Source organism: Corvus hawaiiensis, chromosome Z (assembly GCF_020740725.1).
Source record: "Corvus hawaiiensis isolate bCorHaw1 chromosome Z, bCorHaw1.pri.cur, whole genome shotgun sequence".
Taxonomy (NCBI): Eukaryota; Metazoa; Chordata; class Aves; order Passeriformes; family Corvidae; genus Corvus; species Corvus hawaiiensis.
Window position 1 is genome coordinate 33,847,070 of NC_063255.1, and position 16,868 is coordinate 33,863,937.

General features: G+C 35.1%; 1 protein-coding gene across 1 annotated transcript in view; it reads left to right on the forward strand.

Annotated features, from left to right (window-relative positions):
• The window catches only part of ADAMTS19 (ADAM metallopeptidase with thrombospondin type 1 motif 19), a 135,106-nt gene that overhangs the window by 79,111 nt on the left and 39,127 nt on the right, over positions 1-16,868 (forward strand). The window contains exons 9-14 of the mRNA XM_048292123.1: positions 1,176-1,316; positions 1,902-2,052; positions 9,147-9,248; positions 11,979-12,109; positions 13,659-13,828; positions 16,689-16,816. Of these exons, the coding sequence (XP_048148080.1) occupies positions 1,176-1,316; positions 1,902-2,052; positions 9,147-9,248; positions 11,979-12,109; positions 13,659-13,828; positions 16,689-16,816 (823 nt within the window). The remainder of the gene's footprint in view (positions 1-1,175; positions 1,317-1,901; positions 2,053-9,146; positions 9,249-11,978; positions 12,110-13,658; positions 13,829-16,688; positions 16,817-16,868) is intronic.

The following is a 16,868-nucleotide window of genomic DNA, read 5'->3' on the forward strand; positions in this document are numbered from 1 at the left end:
TCATTAGTAAACACAAAGTAAAGCAAGTTGCAAATGTATGTAAAATTTGGTCTAGTCATGAATGGATTTTGGGATAGAGTGGAGAATAAAAGTGTTGGGAGACAGGCCTTTTTTGCCATTTGCCACTGTGGTGTGGTGAAATAAAGAGAAGCATGATGTACTCCAGTTTTTCTACAGACACAGCAATTTATTCTGTCTTTGCAGTCTGTAAGTGAAAGAATCAATACAAGGCATAGAGTTTTATCAACTGTGAAGCTTTGCTTTTCTGCAGGGCAGATTAGTGCTACAAAATTCCAGCACTACTTTAAATCCAGTACTCTGGAGAGTAATCTCATACTCATTTGTAAATCTTCAAAAACAGCTGAGTGTATTTATTTCTTATAACACGAGTCAAGCATGATCCACTTCGCTAATTTTGAAAATCTTGTTTAAGTGTATCTTCTTCCTCTCTGTTTGCTAATTGTGAATGAGAGTGACAGTGAATCTTCGGTTAAAACATCAGCTTCAAGCAGGTATTTAGTAGAATTTTTTATTGCAGTGCATTGAGTATGAGAACTCACTGGGATGCATATGGATGCTACGTCTTTAAAACCAAAATCTATTTAATTTCTTCATCAGTGTTACTTTTAACAAGAGATTGAAAACACATTTAGGTGTTTTTCTTTAGAGACAATAATTACACATTAAAGGAGTAATAATTTTACTGTTCTGTAAAATTTCAAACAATCAGTTCCATATAGAATGAAGATAGAGTCACTGCCAAAATATCACGAATCTTAAAAAATAAATTTCCAGTATTTTTATTGCCCATTTACAAGAGAAGTAGTATTCATTAAACTTGCAGTAATTGTACAGTTTTGAAAATTCAAAAAGTTGTCCAAAATATGTTTTGAACTGCATGATTAGAATGCAAATGAAAATATGATTAGAATGCAGTATTTCTCAACAAATAAATGCAGCTCCACTTTCATCTTTAATTATAGAATTGGCCTCTACACATGGTTCCATGCACTTCTATGAAATACAGCATGGGAAAAATAATCAAAAGAGAGTTCCTACACATAGTATATATGAGCTTTTTACAGCCCTTTGCAAGAGTTTTAACTTCCAAATTTCTGAAAGCAACCTGTTAATTTGTTGTGCTTTGTTTTATTTTTAATCCCTTCAAATTTCAGCATGGGGATAAACCACGACAATGACCACCCATCCTGTGCAGATGGTGTCCATATCATGTCTGGGGAGTGGATTAAAGGACAGAATCTTGGCGATGTTTCATGGTCTCAGTGCAGCAGGGAAGATCTGGAAAGATTTCTCAGGTATATAATTCAAGAAAAGAACTCTTACTGTATGTCATTTACAAATAGTTGCAATTAATATACTGAAATAATAAGTTTTAAATATTTTTTGCTTCTGTGGGAGATTTGTTTTGCAAAATCCGTCAAAATATTTAAAATCATCTCAATCTACTATTAGATTTATTAAAATCTGTTTCCAGCAATTATGTGGATTTTTATGTTTTCATGTCTTAAGGTATATGATTATATTTTTATATACTTATATACACATTCTATGTATGTCACTATATTTACAATATATTAATATGCTGTGTACTGAAATGTTTGGCTACCAAAACCTTAATCCATTAGGTAAGTTATGCTAAAATGTTGGCCAGTACTTTTCTGAAATGTTGATAGATTAGATTATCTTTCTGCAAATGTGCAACAGAATACATCAACTTATAACAAGTGGGCCATATCAGTTTAAACATGAGAAGCAGCCCAATGCTGATGAATAAAAAAATTGTAATTGTCCACGTATTTCAAATGTTGTATGCAAGTTTAAGTTGGTGTGGCAATCAGACTCTTGGATTGCTCAGCATATGAATCTCTGCATATTACCAGGTCAAAGGCCAGTAACTGTCTGGTACAGACGAATCCTCAGAGCCTCAATTCTGTGATTATTCCCTCTAAGCTCCCAGGAATGACATACACTGCCGATGAGCAGTGTCAGATTCTTTTTGGACCAACTGCTTCCTTTTGCCAAGAAATGCAGGTAAGACTGTGTCTGTACTTCAGAAAATACATCTGCCATCCAATTTTTGTGTAAGAATAGCTTTTGTACATGTGTTTGGTAGAGAATGTAGCACCTTTGAAATAAGAATTTTACATTTGCTTTCTAAAAATTAATATGCACATTTTCATTTGTTTTTCTTGTAAGTCGTGCTTTGGGTCTCTGGATACCCTGAAATGTGTTTTATTGATACTTTCGTTGCACTTTAGAAACAAAAGATGTCATAGTGTTAAGACTTCTTGTTGCAGCAAGTGGAATATCTGCAATTTATTACTTGGGTTCCATTTTATTATGGTTTGGGTACTGACTGGCCATTTCTAACGTTCAGAAGATTATGCTGTGCTTGGAGGAGTAATAGTGGTGTTAGCTGGGCTCTCTGCACCTCCCAGGAAGCCCCTGTGAGCCCAGGCAGAGCTGTACAGTGCCATGACGAGAGGAGTTCCAGTACTTAAGTCAGTTTGCTGATGTTGCTTCATCAGCAGTGTGAAGCAGTGTCACTAGATATTAACCTTAAAAAGACAGATTAGCAAAATTGAACAGGTCTTCCTAATTTTATGAACTGATACTAGTAGACATCTGATTGAAGAAGCAGTTTCAGAACGGTTTTTACGGAGAAAAGTCAACCTTTTTTAACATCAACAGGAGAGACTAAACATTTTGGAAGCCCTTAAGACACTTACCAAGACAAGGTGGGAAGATGATATACAAATAAATAACGAGCTTGGAGTATGGATTGATAGAGCAGGGACTAGAGGAACTGTGAAATAAAATTCCATCAGAATCAGTGGGCAGATAGCCTGAAAAGGTTAGGAGTACTAAATAGGAAAACATAATTCCTTTTCCCTTTAGTTCTTCAGTTCTCTTCCTGTTTTCAGTTTGGACATAGTACTATTTCTTCAGAGACTTTCACTGAGACTAATCTTTATCTAAAAGACCCTCAAAGGAAACATTACAGTACATGTACAACTAAGGCATGCTGAGAGTGGTAGAGTTGAAGAGAAAAAAAAAGCCATAGTTTCTGGATTTTGTTTTAGCTGCCTTATCGAAAACATTTTCACTCTGGCCATGAGCAGTAAAACTCTATGTCACAGTTCTACAAATGTTCTTCATTACTTCCAAGGGCTTTTTTCATGAATTTCAACCTGTTTCTTGCTTTTTAGTACATTGTTTTCAATTGAAGGATGCGATTTCTGTTTTTCATTTTCTAAGGTCTATTTTGAGTAAGAAAATGGCAGAGTGTTTAGTATTTCTTGTAGGTCTTCTTTAATGTTGAAAGATTCTCAAAAGTAGTTGAAGAGACAAAAACTTTGCTGAGCCAAGACTTGCTGTTGCATAATACCTTTGTATGCTTTTCATTTGTCTGGATAAATCCCTTTCTTATTACCTTTGTGTTTTGTTCTACTTCAGATATTTAAATTCAGATAGTCAAGTTGTCCTGTGCTTGTTGTGTTTTTTTCATAGATGCAGTGAATATTCTTTTGACTTCCTGACTCTGAGGTTTCTTTGTTTACATAATTATTTTAGAAATGTTAGGAAATTAAATTCAGTGAATATTACCCAGGTAGTGTTCAACTGTTTGCACAGAGATTACTTAGGTTCTAGGTGCTCACACCTTATTGTCCATTTCTAGTCATCTTCAATTGTGGTCCCCTCTTCTGACATTCTGTATGTAAGAGAACACCTTTCAGCTAAATCACTTATTTTAAGCTAACTAAATTATTCTGCTTTTTCCTACTTACTGGATCATTGCTTTATATTTGTATTAAATATTTATACTTATATTAAAATTGTCAGAAATTTCCTATTAAATATTTGTATCAGTATACAATTTTAATTTAAATCCAAGTATAATGTGGGTTTGCTGTGAAGAAAGAATATAGTAATGATTCAAGACAATAAAAAAGGCCTGTGTTCATTTCAACTATTCTTTTTTCCTGACAAACTGCAATTTAATTTTAGTTCTTGTCATAAAACTGAATGTGTTACTTGATAATCTTATGGTCTTAACAGTTAGAAAAAGAGAGGCCAATAACAGTTTCTGAGAAGAGAGCAAGGGGAAGAACCGTCTGCAGTTTTTCCAAAATCCTCTGCAAAACTGCCAACCCTGAAGTGGAAATGGTATAATGAAATGTTGAACCGAGACATTATTGCAATGAATTTTAAGAACCTTTGATCTATTAGAAATTACATACACATGAATAAACAACACAAAGGACAAAATTGAGAAAACATGGTGAGAGTGGTGAGATAGAAATTTTCCAAAGCTTCCTTGAGACCTCTGTAAAATCACCTTGTTGGTTTTCTTCTGTGTTCTTTTATCTGGAAGCAAAATTTACACTTTTACCTTCCTTGCAACAAAAAAAAAAATCCAAGAAACTTGATCCTCAGTTTCTAGACCTGATGAGCTACTTAGAGCAAGCTTAGGCACCATATTCAGATCTTCTTCTTTTGTTCCCTGCTGTGGGTCTTCAATTTATCTCATCCTTTAGGGAAGTTTCCTGCTAGTCCAATTAGATATAGAACTTCTAAATAATAGAAATAATGTTTCTTTCGTGAAGGGGAAACTCAGAGCAATGGATAGAGCACAGCCCAGAGGATAAGAAAGTCATCCTTCTCTTACATGTTTTCTTCCTGTTTAGGAAGTGAAAGGAGGAAAAAGAAGTTACCATTTGAATTGGGCTAGAACCGAACCATTTAAACTTTCCAGAAATCCTTCATGAGTTCTAGCACGTGAACTGTGCAACACCAACATCATCTAACTGTGAAGCACTCTTACTCAGTATCTCATTTTATCATCTTCTTCAGAAATAAAAAGATGTTAGATACAAAAAACAAATATGTTGAATCTAACCTTGCATATAATTGCATTTTACTTAATATAAAAATGACTCAAATTTCTTTTTGTTCATTATGCAAATTATTGTGGCTGCCATTGGAGAAATCAACATTTAGAAGACCTTTCTAAATTGAATGCAGTATTTCATTAGTTATTGTATTACTTTATTACAATAATTATTTAATTATGCATAGGTTGCCACTGAATATTCTGTGATATCCAGACTACTTCCTTTAACCTCTGTATAGTGTCTCCTACTCTGCCAGTAACTGGCAGTTTATTATGGTTATAGTTGTTGTCCACAAGCCAGGAAATGAGAGAAACACACTCCTCGAAGGTTCATTTAAATGTCAGTAAATCCAGCAATTTATAGCCCAGGATTTTTTGGACATGTTCTACTTGCAGAACAGTTCATGCACTTCAGTATAACTGTGTAAATGATAAATTATGAACTATGTCACAATCTTATGTATTTTGAGACTGGAAGATGATTTAATGAGCAGAATTCCATACTGTCTTCTACATTAAGCAACTGTGTTTCACGTGTAACAGACATTCAACTAAGAAAACAATGGGGTAATGATGAAAAATAATTCTACAGATATCATTGGTACAATCAGTAGTGCATTTGTGCTGAGATGTAATTTTCTACAACTATTAGTACTGAGGAGCACTTTCAGTTTGCACTTTACTGATACATTACATGGCAACCTCTGAGAAATACTACTGATGCTAATGATATTCCCTTGCTATAAAGAATTCCTCTTTATAATTTAATTTATTGAATGAAGTAAAGAACTGAAGGAACCACTGAGATCCTAATCCTATATTTTCCTAAGTGAAGCCCTCCCATTCCCCTTTCATAAAAGGTGTCCAGACTTTATTTTTTCCTTTTCATCTTTATTTCAAAGCCTTTTTTTTCATATCTTAAGCAAAATTTTTAGACCCTAGAAAAGCGTAAGTGGATCTCCAGGTTCAAGATTTATACCATATCTCAATGCTTACTTTGTAAGGGAGCCAAGTTTGCTTTTATGCCCATAATGTCTCATGCAAGAATCAATTAGATCCTAACATTTTTTCACATAAGAGATAGTGAGATCATGGCCCAGAAGTAGTTCCTGGTGATTAAATGGGATTGTAAAGCTTGACAATTTAATGCAATTGTTGAACTATTAAATATTGGCTTTTAAGATTAAAGTCCAGGATGTGAATGCTATCTGGTCAGTTCCACTAAAACAGTTCTTGTCATAACACAGCTGTGAGCTTTGCAAAGTAGGAGAGTGGTTGTATTTCATGGTGATTTTTAAGGCATTTCAGGGAAAGATCAAAATGAAAAGGACAAAAGTAATGGAAATGCTATAGTCCTGGTGAAATATCTGTCCTCATCTCAACCACCACATTCTAAACAATCTTGACTTCACACAAATACTGTTCTAAGATTCCCTTTTTGTCATTCCCAGTCTGGTCATTCCTCTCAACTGAACTTTCTTTCCATATGCTTTTATGATTGGAAATGCATCCTTCTGATTCACATACACCTGCCTCTCTATTTTAATTAAAAAACTCCAAACAGACACAAAACCCCCACAAAACTCCAAAGCTGGAGTGACCTTTGCTACTTCTATAGTACATTGTGACTTTCATGTTTTATTTTACAAGCTTTTGCTGTTAAAACCTCATGACTAACACATTCTTTTAAAAAAAGGTCCTTTGTATGTGCTTGGCAATATTTTGTTTTCCAGTGTCCATGCAGAGAAATATTTTACAGATTGTGAATAGTCTAATATCACAATTGTAAACTTTTAATCTCCAATATCTGTTCCTTCCCTTGGCTCGCCTAGAAAGCTGTAATGGTCGTTGAACTGTACTTTTCATAGAGAACTAGTAAACCTTTGTGAATGTTAGCTTAGATATATTGATTTTGACTGAGGAAAGTTTCTCCCCAGAGGAGTAAAATCCTGGTGTATAAGTGCCCTGATTTTGGAGTGACTGTAACATTGACACTGGCCTCCAGATTTCTGTTTGTTTTCAAATCAGTCCGGATCTGCTTCATTGCAGGTTGCTAATGAAAAACCCACATGGTGTGTCACATTTGCCTGGCCTTATACAGAAATCCTTAAATGTCAAAACTTAGATGCTGACAGTAATCTCCATATCTCATACCTCTGGAACAGAAATACAGTCTGAACTGTAACTAAAGAGTCTATTTGTGATTTGACTGAAATGAAAAGCTGAGAATAAAGCCTTACAAGTAAACCACAAATTTTAGTTTTTCTTGGGTTTGGGGAATATTAAAGTTACTAATATTGAATGCTTATTTTAACAATTGGTGAAGTGAGTGTTTTTAGAATACAGTTCACTTACAGCTCAAAGTAGTTTCTGTCTGAGGAAGTTAGGCTTCCCTGGGTTCGTACGGAGGTGGTATACAAGTATTTGTAGAAACAGTAACATGCATACAATGCAGATTAGCAAGCAAAGTGTCTTGATTTGATTTACTTCATTTAGTTTACAAGGTTCAAGTATATCTTTGTGTTTAGGTACCCAAAATACTCCAAACCCCGTAAATCTGACTTAATGCCTCTCTGTATTTAGAAGAATTGTTTCTAAATATGTAAAGAGCTGTTTGTTGTAAGCCATAAGGTCAAAGTGTTTAGGGAAAAAAAAGAATGATAATGTACTTAAAAATGTGAAAACACAAGAGAAAATTTGACTCTATTTTTTTTAAAAATTGGATAAATCTGGATAGCTTTTCCACCATTTTAGTCACTCAGAAATGAAGACTTATAGGTATTCCAAAAAATATTTATTAATAACATTATATTAACATATATTTTTGTGGAGTAGTTCCAACAGTATGTCTCTCATTTCATACTTGGTATGGAAGTACTTTGTCATGAACATCTGATACTCTATCTCATCTACTATTGTCATCATCTACATTGTTTAAAGAACAATAGACAAGAACAGAAATTACAGTTTGTTACTTGAAAAATGCTTGCTAAGATTACCCAGGAACAGGATAGAACTTCTGTAGCTGTTTTTTGGAGACATGCATAAGCTGGTTGTTGTGTTGTTAGCTCAGCTTCAGCAAAAAACTCTTACACGATGAATTAGGAGTGAGTCTGACTGCTGCCATCCTGTCTCGTTTCTATACAATGCTTCAGACCTCTACAATTTTTGACTATTTTTGACAACTGATGTTACAGATATTTTTATGTGCAAGACTCCCACTGGAACTGCCCTGTTTCCTGGTTCAGACACAGTCTTTTGTTGAATTACGTTTCGTCTGCTTTTAGTCTTTTCTCAAGGTAGCATAAGATTTATGACACGTTTTTCATGCGTAGTGTAAATGACACAGAGACTCATACTGGGAGTACCGATATAACAAATCATTTCACTCAGAAAAAGCAGGTCTTCTGGCAGCCCTGGTTTAAAAAACCCAGCTGTTCTGTATCTTTTATCCTCCTTGCAATGCATTCCCCTCTCCTGATCCTTCTTGCCCCTCTTTGGGCAATATACATATTGAGGAGGATCACTGTGCCTATGCAATAATATTCAGGCCACAGTTCAGCCCCATGTGACGTCTCTTCACTTCCACTTGGTTTATTGTTAAGGGGGGAACAGACAGCAAGGAGAATGAAGTCATGACTGAAAACCATGGGAGAAGGAGGACTTTTTAGAGAAAAATAGGGAAAGCTGCCAAGGAAATTCAGGGAAATGTGAGCCAGCATCCTGCAAGGCTGTGCTTTCTTTTGAGTAAAGTAAAAACTCTTTTGTTCTTATACTTCTGAGGGACAGAATGAGCAGCTTTTCTTTCCATCTCTAAAATTCACTGCTGACTTGAACCCCTGTCATATCCTGTCTCTTCTTTCCAGCAAAAATACTTCATTTGTCAGGTTACTTTATGTCTTCTTTGTGGAGATCAGGTTCGATGGCTTTTGGAATTTTGTTTTTCTGGAGTAATAAATGAATTCTAGAGGAATTATGAATCATTGGAAGAGTGTGATAGCAGCAGTCATTGGGATGGCACAAACAGGAGGGATCTAGAAGTCCTAGAGAAGCATGATTAGTAAAAGTCTGAGGACACTCTGCCCACTTGGGGTTTTTTGCATGTTTAATGTGTCTTTAAACATATTTCAGTACCATCAAACTAGTAAATTTAGACAACATTAGTAGACTGCATGCAGAAAGAAATTTTGCATAGGATAGATTTTGTGCTTACTCTTTGTTTGGTTTTCAGCATGTCATTTGCACTGGGTTGTGGTGTAAGGTGGAAAGTGAGAAGGAATGCAAAACTAAACTGGATCCACCAATGGATGGAACAGATTGTGACACTGGAAAGGTATGCCTCTGGTGGAAAAGTAATATCAACTATACTGAACATCTAATAGTTAAGGAAACAAACTGAATAGGTCTTTGCACTTCTTTTAAGTTCCTATTTGCCTCAATTATCATAAAAATAAACTAAGTATAGTTGAATGTATTATATGTGATGTATTTTATAATATAGATGTGAAAAAAAGAACATTTCCCTAAAACCAGTGAATTAAAAAAAAGTTAGCCAAAGAGACAGTTGTTTTAGTATTTATGCTGTTTTATTTAAAAATCTTTCTCAATTTGTATCATATTTATGAATAGAATGCAATTGTTGCTCTTCTAACTATAACTAGAAACTTAAGATTTTAAAGATACAGAGTTCTCAGCTATGATTTAAGATTTGGAAAAAGTCTTTTTGAAAGAATTGATACAGATTTGTGTTAAAACCTTTCAGGATAAGTTTTGTAATGAAATATTTATAGTGTAAGTGCATGTAAAAGAGTGACAAATGCCATTAAAAGTATGCCATCACAGATAATTAAATGGTCACCCAAGTCAGACGTACATTAAATGTCCTTCAAGAGTTTTCCAGTTCAAATAATCTGTAATCTTTGTATATATCTGTAAGTGAATATAAATAAACCCCAGATAGATAACAGAGAAAGAGCGTACATATGTCTTGGGATTTTCCTGATACTGTGCCGACAGCAATTTCCCACAGGAGTGATTTACTCTTTTGAGTCATATTACATTCACCAGAACTCTCATCATTCTCCTAAAATCAAATCAATCAACTAAGATAAAATTTTCAAAAAATATAATTTTATATGTGAAAGGAAACCCAGGTTTTATTTCTGTTCATATCTCGAAAATAATGACAATTGCTTCAATATTTTAATTCTGATAAAATTTGTAGTGATACTGTCTGAAGTCAACATCTGGAACATAAGGGACATTTCTGTTGTTTGATATCACATGTTTTACATTGAGACTGGGCTGCCCATGCTATGGAATAAGAAAGCAGAACCTCTTACAAAGATTACTCAGAATTACTGATTGTAATTAAAATGGCTTATTGAGCCAGGCTATAGAGATGCCTTTTTTATGTATAGCAGTAAAAAACTAAGCAGACTTTACCAAACCATCCCAGGGGATGAGGAAGAATTATTCTTCTTGTTTGTTATCTGTCCAAGATGGGCTTTAGGTTACACAAATCACTGGCTTTGGGTTCTTTTAGTGGTATTGTGGAGATGAATTACTGTTGTCTTGTGCTCCTCTTGGGATCTTAGGAAGTGATGGAAATGCCATTTGCATAGCCTGTCCAACCTGTCTGGGGTTTAAGTCAAGGATTTATAAGCATCCCTCAGACTCCATATAGGGCAGATGGTATGTCTATAGAAAAATCCATATTTTATCTGAAGCAATACCTTTAAATAGATATGAGCATTTTTGATTTGAAACATCCAAGAGCATTACAAAATTTACAGTTTCTGGTTAAAAATCTAATATAAAGGTGAAGCCATTGAACATGAATACTTTTCAAAAGTGGTATAATTATGCCATCATTTTAATGTGATGATTTGAGAGAAAATTAGGATCAACTGATCAGTGAAGGCCAGCAGGTGAAAAGGTTACCAGATAAGGATTTAGCACAGAGACTAAAAGTTACAGAGGTGTGTTCTAAAAGTACCAAAAGCCTTTATTGAGTGCATTAGTGACACATTTTGTTTTGCTATAAATAGGAGACTTCTTTGTGAACTTTTTCCATTGATAACAGTCATTCACCAACAGTTCAGAATGAAAAAAGAAATTAGTTAAATTATTGATGTTAATGACATTAAGTGTTTGTTGTCTACTTGTAGCCTCATTGCTTTGTAATTGCTGAATCACAGAATGGTGAAATTGTTACGATTGGAAAATACCTCTACTTCATAATACACATGACAGATAGCTGGTTAATTTGGTAAAGCACTAATTTCTGCAGAGTTTATGATGATTTTTATGAGATATCAACATAGGTTACAGAGCATAACAATAGTGATGAGATAGTTTTTGAGTGAGAAATTGCGGTTGTCCTGGGAAATGATATATGCATGCAAGATCGTTGAGTTTATTATTACTATTTAAATAAATGACAGAAATTCTTTTGACTTTCTCAACACCAGCTTCTTGAAGCTTCCATTTTATCTTTGAATACAAGCTGTGAATAAAATCTTATTTTCTCTATTACTTTTTAATATATTTTTCTATTGAAATTGTCACTGGATAGTCAGGGACAATGAAGTTCCTGCTGGTGGGAACTGTCATGCTGAAACAAGCAACTCCTGAGAACAGCCCTGGACACTGTGCTGTGATCATCTATACAGTTCAGCAGGATGATGATCCCTGCAATAGGTTTGGACTGGACCCCAAAATGCTTTGTTAGGCAGTGCCTCAACTCAAATTAAGGGAGACATCATAGTCTGGATACCTTTTCTAGGAGGCATCCTTCATTGGAAATTAACTTATTTTTGAGGTTATGGACAAGAACTGAATCTGCTCCTTGGCCACTGAACCAGAGAAAGGTCTCTGGCTGCTGCATTTACTAGGATAGACAAAAAAGCTTTGGGGAACACTAGGCAAAAATATATCTGACTGATACGAAAACTGTATGTTGAACCACGTGTTTATGTTGTGCTTCCATGTGCTTGTGGAGAAGTGAATTGTTTTGCATATGCCTTGATTTTTTTTACATAAGAGCTGAATTTTCCCCTAGTGGTGTAAGGCTGGAGATTGTATCAATCGGACCTCTTTTGCGGAGCACATGGAGGGAGAGTGGAGCGCGTGGAGCACTTGTAGCCGTACTTGCAACACTGGAATCAGTAGTCGACAACGCAAATGCCCTGGGTAAAAACAAGTTCAGGTTTCCATTTCTTTTCATCAGAATTTCTGAACAAAACTTAAATGAGTACAGAAACCATGAAGAAACAATTGGCCTTTACCTAAGCAATTAATACTTTTTGTATACTGAAAAACTTAGAAGAAGAGGTATTTCAGTTTTTTTATCGCATGGCAACACTATTTTTCACCTTTTCTGCTTCTGTCAAGAGCCTAGATAATATTAATGGAAGAATAAAACTTTCTTTTTAAGCTTCACCTGAAGAAGCAACAGAAACTTAAATTCACAATTTCCGACTTGCAGATCATCAGGGTGTAATTCTAGTCTTTAAATTTTTTAACTGTAGAAGATTGACTTCTGCATCTCATCTGGAGAACCAAGGAATTGAAACTTTTACAAAGAGACCTTTCTGCCAGTTTCTCAGACATTTAGATAGACTCTCTGGAAACAGAATTTAGGTTCCCTATCTTGTGAAAATGAAAGCCTTCTGCCATTGGAGATAAAGGGATTTTTACTTTTGACTTGAATGAAATTTGTTTCGCTATGTCTCAGTGACCAGCTAAAAGGTATTTTCCTTTTAATTACTCAGTACCAACTTGATTTTTGTGGGTTATTTATACACCAAGTGAAAAAGAAAAATAGGCATAGAAGTGGGAACAGAGTAGAGTAATGAAGGCAAGTATAGGGAAGACTAAACCAGAGTGGGTAAGAGTCGAGTCAATGGTTTTAAATAAATAATAATACAACAACAAAAGGGGGAAATGAAGAATTATGGAAGACATTATAGCAGATTTTGGGGCAAAATAGACAGGAGGATTAAAAAAGATAAATTTGCATAAAGAATGTTGCAGAAAAGTTGGATATGACTATACAGAAGCATGTAAGCATAAGTTTAACAGAAATTCAGGTATGCAGAATGCTTTCATAGTTCATGCCATCTAAACACCTCTTTCAGCTGTATACATTAAAGCTATTTCTAGAATTTACAGATTTCTTAATTTCACTCTCATGAATTCATTTTTCCAGGCAAGGTTCCAAATAATTAGCTCCAGTTTCTGCAGTTCTCTCTTCTTTTGTATTTGTTCGTTAGGACCTGGAAGCACAACTGAAGTGACCAAAAAGAAACAAAGCATTTGTCTGAACCCTGTAACACTACACTTGTTAAAAGTGAAAAAGGAGAGGTAGCAAATCTGCAGGTGTTGCTTCCTTTCAGTAGCCCCTTTGGCTTAGCCCAGGTAGAGAAAAATCATCTCAACTATATCAAAACTGCAGCTGTGCTTCTCCTTACTGAACTCCTACTAGTCTGAATGCTTCCTTGAGGCTAAGTGTAAATTATGGCTTAGCACCCATCCCTCCTTATATGTAACATAACCGGTACAAAGAGAAGGCAAACATGTTTTGTTCTGTGACTTTGATTTCTTATGGGTGATTTCTGGATGCTAAGTGTCAAAAAAAACCCTGCTATTTTGAGTTTGTGTCTAGCATAAATAAACTATACTGTAAATCTGACAAAATATTGCCAACAGTAAAGGGTTGTATTTATGCCATCTTTTCTAGTTCAGGCCTTGAAGGAGAGTGTCATGGGCCCACAATGCAGTATAGGGTATGTGAAAATCCTTCTTGTCCTGCTGGTGTTCCTGCCTTTAGGGACTGGCAGTGCCAAGCTTTCAGTATCAGATCTTCATATCAGAAGCATGTGCACCAGTGGCAAGCTGTCATTGATGATGGTAAGTATAAACCATCTCCCTTGTTCTTATCATCTGCTTATATGGCTTGCAGCTTGTTGGTATTGTTGATCAAGAGAGCTATAGTTAAAACTAGAGTAAACAAACGATGAATGAAAATTGAGTCAGCTTTTTCCTATTTAATCAGAATTGTAGTATGAAGAGTCTCAGAAATAGCACTTTCTAGAGTAATGGTCCGTCATTAAACATGCATATATCAGTTATATTTTTTACCTACAAAGCCAAAAAGACAGTGCAGATGTTGTGAGCCTCTTGTTTTTGAGGAAGGAGAGAACTTACAGCTTAACATTGTGAGTATTTCACATACCAGTGTTTGATTTTGGCAGCAATCTGTATGTAATACATGCTGTAAACGTCAATAAGATTTCTTTAAATCCTAACAGCTACTGCATGCAAAGTCCTGGCATACTGTTTGCATGCTTCCATGCAACAAACTTGCTTTCATACCATATCATTAGGAAAACACTCAAGAGGGAGTATAGTAAGATTAGACTTATGTTATCTGCAAAAATAATATTGGTGTAGGACATCAGTGACTAGAAAACAAATTCCTATGAAATGTAAACAATAATTGCCACCCCACTGAATTTTCTGTAATTTTTTGTTTTAATTTATTTAAATTAAAAACAAACAAAGGAAAAAGCACAACAAAAGCACATCAGTTATGAAAACAGTTGACATGAGAACCTAAAGTCATAGCAACCCACAGTAAAGAAAACCTTGAATGACACAGGAGTACTGTGTGTTACCAAATTTTAAGTAGTTCATTACTATAAATTGTTTTAACTCTTGAAACAATTTATCAAAAAGCATCAGAAAGCACAGAAGACTATTTTGCTATCAACATATTATAATATATATGCCTAACTAAAGAAGGTTTTTTTTTTTCCTAAGCCTTTTCTCAAGGTGCCAAAGGGAAAACTTGTGATAGTATTTTCATTAGTCTTGTATATTAGCTCATTTCATTGTAAGAAGAACTCTCTCCAGCTATTACATAGGTGCTTATTGAGTCAATTACTTTTGGTTTGTTTTACTAAATTTCATTTTAGCAGAGGACCACATGATTTATATCCTAAAGGATCTAAATGTTTAAATCTGACTTTGAATAATATGATTTCATTCAGATGAAAAAATCTTGACACTCTCCTGTGCCATGTTAACGAGTATGGATGGTTGCTTTCATCTAACTTCGTTCTGAGTGATCCTACTATCTTGAGGTGTCCTTCAGGGACAAAAGTGGACCTGACAGAGAGTTCCAGTATCCCAGTATACATTGCTCTCAAATCCTTAATTGTTTGCTCTCTTAGTGGACACTAATGGTACACCATATCCAAAATAGTTACTGTATGAGGGTCTGTAGTCTGTTGAAGTTGTCTGGTGTTGTTTAGTTGCTGTCTCTTTGAGTTCAGTGTCTTTAAAATAATGTTTAGGTCATCAGTCATGTATTCCTTTGAAAAAATGCTGATACATGTGTAAAGGCCCCAGGGAACTTTGAGGTTACTATTTAAGGAGTATAACAGGAATGCAGAGGGCACAAACTCAGGCAGCTTTTTAGCTGGAGATGGTGTGTGTCTGACTAGCTTCACATGTTGGCAGAAGAGATCACATCTGTTTGTACTGGTCCTCTAGCCCTGAGGCTCTCTCAATTTTAGTAATTTGAATGTGCCCAGACCACTCTCTGTTGTGTAAGTCAGTTGGCACAAAAGTCCTGTCTGTACTTTCCTACTCTTTTGCATGCTAAAATGACTTTTTTGAAAACAGTCCTTTGCAGATGGCAATTTCCAGTCTAGACTGAGCTAGTGCTAGTTAGCACATGCAAAAAAATGTGGCATAGACTGTTTTACAGTTCAGCTGTATAGACAGTAGAATTCCTGTGCCCCTGAATGTTTCCTGGAACTGTTTAATTTACTAATAAAAATGCACTCCAGGAATCTAGAAGTCAGTATGAAGTCAGAGTGGCATAGATTGTGTCCAAGTGAAATCAGTTTCAGGTTCAAGATTGACTTTATCCTTTCAAAAGTCTGTAACAGATTTAGGAAGAAGTTCTGAGTCAGTTCATTTGTGAACAAAGATACGAAAAAATCCTGTCATTTTGTACTTTGTTGGCCACTGAGAAGAGACTTAGTTTCTTTTATTCGCTATTACTTTCACAGTGGTGAAACAAACTTCATTGTTTATAAATGAGGCCATTAGAAATACATGGATACATAGGCCATTACTACATTTTTATGCGCTTTCATAATTAGAAATGATTTACAGAATGTTTTAGAAATTTAGTAGAAAATTGCTTGAACTTTGTAAAAATGTCAAAAATAATGTTTCCAGGGGGGTTGTGGGTTTTTTTTTGTTTGTTTTTTTTTTAAGGTGGAATTTGTAAATTCATATATTTTTCTTCCCAGGGTGTGTCAGTTACTTCATTTTTTTCGCCTTGACCTGCATAGTTAGGAAGTCTGGAAAGTGTTAAGCTCCTTTTTTAACCAATATTTATGATCTGCCAAAAATATAGGAGAATGAAAGTATAGGTTACAACCAAAATATTCCAACAGCTGTAATGTGTATATTCTTAATTGCAACAATGAGCATGACATGAGTACTATGTAGGCCAAGTTTGTAGCAACAGCATGCTGTAGGGGGAAAAAAAACCTCAAGTTTTTCAAACAGCTAAGGAATGGATCAAAATCTTTTTTGTTTTTCCTGTGTCTAAGATAACTTCTTATGTTAACATAGATGCATGCCACGCATAAGCAAGTATCAGTTTTAACAATAGCGTTGATGATAATTCTGTATTTCTGAAGTTCCCTTATTCCAATATTGCATGTTTTTCCATCCATTGCTGCTACAGAAAAGCCATGTGCCTTATTCTGTTCACCGGCTGGAAAGGATCAACCTGTTCTTCTAACAGAAAAGGTGATGGATGGGACTTCCTGTGGCCAGCATGGGCTAGATGTCTGTGCAGATGGTAGATGCCAGGTATGAATTATTTGTTTTGAACCTGGATATACTGGCACACACCAAGCACACA